The 8,075-nt window shown below is 39.5% G+C and overlaps 1 protein-coding gene across 3 annotated transcripts; it reads right to left on the reverse strand.

Moving 5' to 3' along the window:
- Positions 1-4,111: 4,111 nt before the first annotated feature.
- LOC122572416 lies at positions 4,112-6,992 on the reverse strand. Of its 3 annotated transcripts, none has more exons than XM_043737356.1 (6): positions 6,887-6,992; positions 5,619-5,659; positions 5,359-5,518; positions 5,088-5,279; positions 4,601-4,709; positions 4,112-4,367 (listed from the first exon to the last, which is right to left on the reverse strand). In XM_043737356.1, the coding sequence occupies exons 2-6, from the start codon at positions 5,635-5,637 to the stop codon at positions 4,170-4,172; spliced, it is 678 nt and encodes a 225-aa protein (XP_043593291.1). In that variant the 5' UTR covers positions 5,638-5,659; positions 6,887-6,992; the 3' UTR covers positions 4,112-4,169. The 3 variants fall into 3 exon arrangements, with proteins under 3 accessions (XP_043593291.1, XP_043593292.1, XP_043593290.1); XM_043737357.1 differs by lacking the exon at positions 6,887-6,992 and adding an exon at positions 5,997-6,880; XM_043737355.1 differs by lacking the exon at positions 6,887-6,992 and adding an exon at positions 5,810-6,880.
- Between the last annotated feature and the right edge of the window lie 1,083 nt (positions 6,993-8,075).

An 8,075-nucleotide genomic window follows, 5' to 3' on the forward strand; every position in this document is an offset into this window, starting at 1 on the left:
TTCGAACGTTTCAATTTGTTACTACGTTGCTTATCGTCTACGATTTGGTAGCAACGGGTACAACGTTCCTCGTACGCTCACTCGTGTACACGCGGCTGCCGCTGACTTGCATTCTGCGAATTCGAGTATGCGGTCAGTCGTTTCGTGTCGTGTGGCAACGATTATGCCGGATGATCGTAGCCAGACCCGCAGCATTTACGTGCGTACAACCACGACACATGGGAAAAACTTTTATGCGTGCCGACGATGAACGTAGTCTTTCTAGTAGAACCACTTTTTTATTTATACCTTTAAAAACAAATCCTTTATTCTATGGTATATCGCTATCGGTTAAAACGATCGGTTTAATTCTCATTCGCTTCTTTTGAGCAAAAAGTAATTCGTTCATGCCACGCCGTGTCTCAAAGAGAATACCCACTGACCAGATTGTAGGTCGTAAACATCGAACGTTACGTTTCTTTTAACAAGTTCCAATCCAGGAGTGCTATTATGTGGTCGATATTTTCCGTGTTGTTCAATGCGTTGTTTGTCGTCCTCTGAAATTAATTTGCCTAAGTTGTCACCGTGTGGGATCGACCGTTTTCGTCCGCCGTTGACATCATCTTGTTGGAACAGTTACATTAAAGCATAGCATTCAATACAGTGTTCGCGTGTAATCGGCTTTATTTCGAAATGAATCATCGAAAGATGCACTTATCATCAAAGATATCGAGTACGATAATAGAACTACTGTGATATCGATATGATCGCGTCCATAAGCTAGAAACTTGAAAGGTTTTCGTTTGTAAATTTAGGTAAGACTCCTTTAATTATACGGCTATAGAACGGTTTTCGCAGTCGTTCTGTAAAATTTGTCAAGAAGCAAACCCCTCCTGAACAGACTTCAAAGAACAGTCATGTTATCAATTAGAGTTCCGAGATCACGGTGTGCGTAACGAAATTAATCTCCCCTTAATTAATGGTGTTAAGGCGCATCCAAGCGTCGAGGCAGTACGAGTTTCCTGATTAAGACGACGATACGCATTCTGAGAAGAGACATCGAAAGAGCCGAGAAAGGCTATATGACCGGTAGGCTTTATTGAAATCTTGTACAATTAGAACAGTATAACATACGCTGCGTGTAACCGACGTTAACTCGTAAGGTCATAATACCCAATCACAATGTTATTGATCCTATTTTACATCCTGTAGGTTCCCGAGTCAGAATCATCGAAGAGAGAACATTAGTTTCTCTTATATTCTATCTATCTATCTGCGAGTATGATATCCTCCCTATTCATATATACTGGAGTACTTGGATTTAGTCGCGTATCGTTCTTGTATCTAAATAACGACAAACTACCTAGCGGTGGTCGAACACGCGTTCTAACAACCGGTAAAGCATTTTCACGCAAGGCAGAGAGGTAACCGCGAACCTTTGTCCTCGTATATATCTCTCCGTCGTCGCTATATCGACGTTTCAACGGAAATGAGAAACGCCTCACGGTATGTTGCCCGTTTTCCTCGCTTTACCGAGAATTCGTAATTACACGGCACACACGCCACTTACAAGCGTTCCTGGCCTGCACATACCGGGTGTCAGGCGGCCGTACGTTGTGAAAAAAGAAGTCGCCGCGCCGTTACGAGATTAGTCCTTAGACGGTGCGGGTCGTTTTTACTTTCGTGAGATTCACAGGTGTCCCTCGAAGGAAGCCGTCTCGCTTATTCGACTACTGTAATTGTCAGCTGTCTGTTCCGTCGCTTATTTCGCGTTCCAATTCAACTGGTTTTCTTCGAACCGCTCGGTTTTTCCTCGCCATTTTTCCGCGCTACATCGTGTATCACGGGAATTAAGTTTCAAACCTATTTCTGGCAGAATTTAGGTTCGCCTATTTTCTTGGATCGTTTACGGTCCCAAAGCTTTTCGCTCGCGGGAATATCGCGGCAAGCATCTTTGTTTTGTCTGCACGACACGATTCTATTAAAACGGATTGCAACAATCGAAGGAGCACACGGATGTAGGCAGCGTTTGACAGAACGTTAATTTTCTCGCTGCGTACTACACCAACTTCAATTTCAGATTGCACGTCGAGCCGTGACGTTTCTCGACAATTTATACAGCTCCGCTGATTTAGTTATCAATTAATTTTCTTCTCTTCCTCCGGTGCGAGGTGTTTCCTTTCATTTCCTAACAAAAAGAAAAAAAAAGAAAAATGACAGAGTAGGACTAAGCAGTCCATTGCCGTGCGAATCGTGCGTGTGCCCGTTCGCAAACGGTTCACCCTATTATTTAGTCGTATAATGTGCTGATAACGTTATAGTTAATCTCAATTACATCATTGTCCTTCTTGGAAAAGATACACTGTGACAGATCAGAGACAAAGTCATCAACGTTTTACCTGTCAATGTGAATCATATTGCTTAATTAGTTTTTGTTAAGGTTATCTGATTGAGAAACGTGGACGAATTTGTAAAAGAAAGATATATTGAAGTAAGTATAGGTGCAGGTATAGTGTATGCTGATGCAGATCTTCACTCTAGCAGTGTTACATTACAATAGGAGTTGTTAGGGGACACGTTGATACATTTGTAGCAAAGGACATTACCAAAAAATTAATCTTGGGGTGTAACTCTAACCGAAAGTTACAAGAACCAGCAATAAAAATCTACTTATAACACGTTTGTTTCTAGACCTTGTAACCCAAAACAATATTCATATTCAAGGACACAATAATATGGTCCTCTATTTTTTTAAATATTTCGCTTCACTAAATTTTATTTTTTTCGTAACGGCGGTATCGAGATCACGGGTATACAAAAGAAAAAGATGTAAAACTTTGCTAGAAATAATTACTTCAATAGTTTCATACGGCGAAAATGTCGGCCATTATAATCCGCAAAAATCTTTTCTTTCGCGATTCGATAACCAACAAATAAATTTCATTCAACAGACACTTGTTGCTCTTGTCACAACTCGTCGTGCACCATAAAGAGAAGAAAAATTTCGTATAACCTTCTGTAAGAGTCACGACATTTTAAAAACTTCTATTTTAGTCCGCCTGGAAATTTCCACTTTAACAGTTCGTAACTAATCGGCATCAAAGGAATTCGTACGGTACACGTTGAAGTTCAGTTGCCCCAAGTTACTCTCGGAATACCGTGCTTTTGCAGTTGATATCAAAGAGACCGCATAAGTCAATAGTTCATTTTTCTATAAGTGATATAATTAAATTCCCTTCAAGCAGAAAGTTCCTAGTCTCTGCATTTGGAGGTTATGCGAACTTTACAAAGCCGAACACAGGCCGTTGCTGAACTAATGATACACGCTAGCAGGAGCTGATTTTACACGAAAAAATAAGTCGAAAGTGCGGAATAAGCCATTTTCACAATACGCTTTGTTTCCAACAATAGTAAATTAAGGCTTCGTTAGAGGTGTACTAAAAATGATGCTCTGAATGAAAAAATTTTATTCCACTTATTTATTCCATTGATTGTTCACTCACACCTTGTCGATAATTAGCCAAATTCAAGTATACTTGACAAATTTTCAAACTCGATTCTCTCGGAACCAAATCCTCGGATAAAAAGATGTCACTCTACTTTATCGACTTGTTTTCTCATGAAGATGCACCTTCTTTCGGTTTGTTCCATCAGTTCGATGGCAGCCTGTATATTCGTCACCGAACGGTCGAAACAACGAATTCTAAAATCAATCGTAATACTGTTCCCTTCGTTCGTCGCCGAAAATGAATTTATCTTTTTCGGTACATCGGTTTCCCATCGATTTTCAACTAATTACGTCGATTAAAGGCGCATCGCGGATTTAGGAGATCTGGGGTGGATTAGTGGAGGAAAGGCGACGAATTAACGTAACGGATGAAACAGCGGACAAGAAAATCCGAGAATTGATCAGTTACCAACAAATTTTCAGACCGCCGCTTTCTTGCTGGAAAGTCGCAACGTTTCTTAATCTACCGTGGCGAGATAATGACGGATCGAAGAAAGGAGTCGCAGCTAAAATCTCGAATATTTTCCGAGGTTAACTTCCGCTGCACTTTGTATTCGACACACTCCTTTTTATGGCTGAACTGAAGTGAATTGCTTCGACATAGTACAGGGAAATGAATAGAGATTTTATGTTTACTCGAATTTATTTGTTGGAAGTACGAAAGAGTACTTAGAATTATCGATTAACCGCCAATCATGTCCAACAAGTTTACCAGCGTATACTTTTTTAGTATGTCGTTGATCACATTCTTCAAAATCTTACCTACGTATCGCGATATTAGATTTTGATTCTCCTTGAGGAAATTGGGTGCCTCCTCAGTGATGGTTTCGCTTATATCCTCGGACAAATCATCGTTGACGTATAATTCGGAGATATTACACTGGAAATATTTTAAAATTAGCCATTCGGACTTTCAGGATCACCGAAGCACTAGTTGTTACAGGATCATATATAAACTGCGGATTTTTATGCATTTATGCGGTATTTAAGAACGTACTTGTTATAATTTTTATAGATAAGGCAAATCCCTCTTTAGGTTCTGTGCCTATAGTTGCGTCCATAAGAACATCGATTTGCATCAAAATCCGCACTGTAATCATATACAACACTTACGTCGAATTCCCTTACTCTGGTCTGCAATTCCAAGTTTGAAACGTACAGCCTCCCTTCCTGTATCTGGAGTTGCAGGTCTGCCGTCACATTAAGTCTCTTAATGACGAGGCTGAAGTTAGAAAAAATGCAGTTGCCTTTTTAATCAGCGGTCAGGCGTAGTTTACACAATTTATAAACGGAAGAAATCTCCGAGCGTTGATGGTCCGTTTCGGCAGTACTGTTTTACTAACGGTAGGAAACTGTAAAACCGACTGCGAGTGTGTTCTCGACGGATCGTAAATATGTTTTCGAAAGGTGGTGCGCTTCCAAGCTTTACCGTTTTATTAAAAGATGTGTTTACTTGTGTCGTAAAAAGGTATTCGTTTTCTAAAAATATCTAAACGTTTTACAGAGATCGGAGATAAAATGCGAATCGAGTATTGTAAGCTATTATATTATATTCATTGTATAAAACGTGCCTAAAAGGAAATAATTGGGAGAAACTTACGCGAGGTTTCCACGCCCGTTGAAGGAATTTTCATCGAGGAATGTACCTGTCATATTGTACCGAGTCTCAATGTTAATTTCGTGGAACAGAAGAGCTACTTTGGCTTTAAAACCAGCCAGCGGGAAATCAGCCTGCTTTACTGTATAGTTAGACAAACCATCTATGCGTAAATTCTTCAGATGTCCTTCTGCTCTGTTTGAAGAAGAAGACCGATGTCGGTTAATGTCATTTGATTCTCTTTTCGTAATTAATGCACGAAACATATGCTTACGAGAACAATTCGTCTTCCTCCAAATCTATATGCTCGTGCTTGCTCATGAAAGGATCGAGAACCGGAATGCCAAGATTTTCATCTCCTTCCTCCATCGTCTCCTTAAATTGCTCGAGAAATCCATTAAGTTGACCCGACTTAAACATACCGCCCGCTCCGACTAAAAAGCCATTAAAAAATGGGGAGAAACGATTTATTTTCTATGAATCGAATTCACTTTTGATTAAATCAAAGTCGCAAAGCAAAAATATTCTACTTACGGAACATGTCGGCTAACATGAATGCGTAACAGATAATAAAACTGAAACAAAATCACAACTAGAAGGTAGACAATTGAAACCGAAGTATTTCGGATTTACGCGGACGTTAAATGCTTTTTTATGTTAATATGAAGTATAGTCTTCCGATAATCGAGATACTCATTTAGCTTTGATAAATTACACGATACTACCTGACAATATGTTATTATCGATTGATCGTCAATACATTTGTGGAGGATTGTTCGCGAGGTTTAAAGAACGAGATTGAGCGTTATTGGAACCGTCCAATATATTTAAAATAATAAATTAATGTACAACCGTATACGTGAGTCGTTAGTGCAAAATATAAATCGCCAAATAAAATCGCGGAATAAATACTCGTTAATGCTCGTCGCGTAGCTCGATAAATACTTGTAAGATACTCGGAGGTACTTTAGATAAACGGTGTGATACACTGTGTAATATACTCTGTGTCGCTCGCGATCGCGTCCGTTTGTTCATACTAATCGGAGGGGGGGGGGGGGAAGTCGAAAAATTTGAATTCGTCTTCATTCGGCAGTTGCATATAGCGGCGACATTGTTTTGCCCGGAGTTTGTTTATCGTTACATTTCTGCGTCAAGGCTGAGTCAATGTCATGAGGCAAAATAACAGCATGAGTCGCTCTCGACTCGTGTAGTCCGCTCCTCATATATGAGTCAGTTTCGTACTCGGGTTTTGATGTTTCTTATTTCATGCATTAATATCTTATCTGCACGATATACAATCGGCCCACGTGATTGATAAAAAAATAACTAAAGATAGATGAAGAAGCAACAACGCTAATTCCCTTGGTCGTTCTTTATTACAGGGGGTGACAATTCGGCAGTCGTGATTCGAGAAATTCAATTCTACAGCTGTGCCACGGTCGCGTATCAGCGTCCGTTATTTCTGCCAAAAAGGTATAGCCCATCCTTTTTCTACTATATGCGTTTTAGCAGCTTTCAAGACTATGTACATGCCACGCGAATATTATGCCACGTTTAAACTCGAATTTACACATGTTTCTTCTATTCGTCGATCTTTTGTTTAATCCAATTTTTCGATGAACGTCTCGATGCTACGTCATCGACACCTATCAAAAGATACCTATCACACCTATCACTCGCAAACAAACCGTAAGTCTCATCACGTGTCATTTCTTGAAAGACGAAAGATAATGAATATTAAAACCTAGAAGAACTGTCGTAGCATAATTTACGTTCATCAACTAATATTCAATATAACATACAAACGACACACCCACTCTGAAGGCCGACGGCTAACTGCCAGCCCACTGCTTTGATAACTTCCAATACACCACCGTCCATGAGTTTAAAACGAGCCGCCTGTTGCCATGTGCCCGTTCGGTCGTTTCCGGTTCTCTTCGGCCATCTTCGACGATTGTATTACAATCCCCTGTAACTGCCCGTTTTGTTTCTCCTAAAATGGTACAGCCCATACTTTTTCTTTTTTATATGCGATTCAGTTGTTTTCCAAGCTACGTACATGCCATGCAAATGTTTAATCGAGATATATCCGCAGGAACTAGAGGACGCTTTTCTCTGACGCAATCGATAAATCGACACATCTCTTACAAAATTCTCGTTTCAGGATCAATTTGACATAATGTTCATTAGATTTATTATCGCGTTGCTAATCTATTTAGACGAAGCAGGTATGCCAACGATTAGATTAGGAGGAAAATGACGAATCCGTAAATTATCGAACGCGATCCCAAGGTAAGAGAAAAAAACGTACTTAACATCACACTATCTTCTTCTTGTTATTCGTGACAACAAAATTTCTGAAAGAAAACGTGTGGTAAACTAGGAGTGTACGTTTGAGCGAGACTCTCGCGTTATGTACATTGCTTTTACTCGACGCTCAAAAGTAAACGTTCGAATAGCGAGTGCGTGAGTACACGCGTATAAATAAGTAACCAAAGAATGTTCGTATTTTTTCTTATGTAACGCAATAAGATATTTGGCAAACCAGTGTGCGTTTACAACGTCCATCTACTCGATCGTTCAAAGGGCGCTTCGACGGATATTTGATTACGAAAGAAGTTAGATTAGAGTACAGGTTTCCACGAATATGATAAACTGCAAATAAATGTATTTAACAACGCCGCGAACAGATAATTTTGCGGATAAGATTCTCTTGAAAGCAACTGGCATGTGCGATATTGTTCAACGAATTCCTGCATATTAATGATCGCATGCGTGCATCCCATGTTAACTTCTATAAGTTACTTCCAAAACTTTTACATCGATGTGATATTAAAGATCATGAAAGCTCGGTTCGATCTTACAAAATTACGATCCTTATATATTTATCTATTTATAGAATAAATACTTTGGCAGAAAATAAACGTGAATGTATGTATATATTTGTACAAAAATGGGGAAGGAAGGGAAAAGTGAGCTAGACATAAACGT

Source organism: Bombus pyrosoma, linkage group LG11 (genome assembly GCF_014825855.1).
Source record: "Bombus pyrosoma isolate SC7728 linkage group LG11, ASM1482585v1, whole genome shotgun sequence".
In the NCBI taxonomy this organism is placed as follows: domain Eukaryota; kingdom Metazoa; phylum Arthropoda; class Insecta; order Hymenoptera; family Apidae; genus Bombus; species Bombus pyrosoma.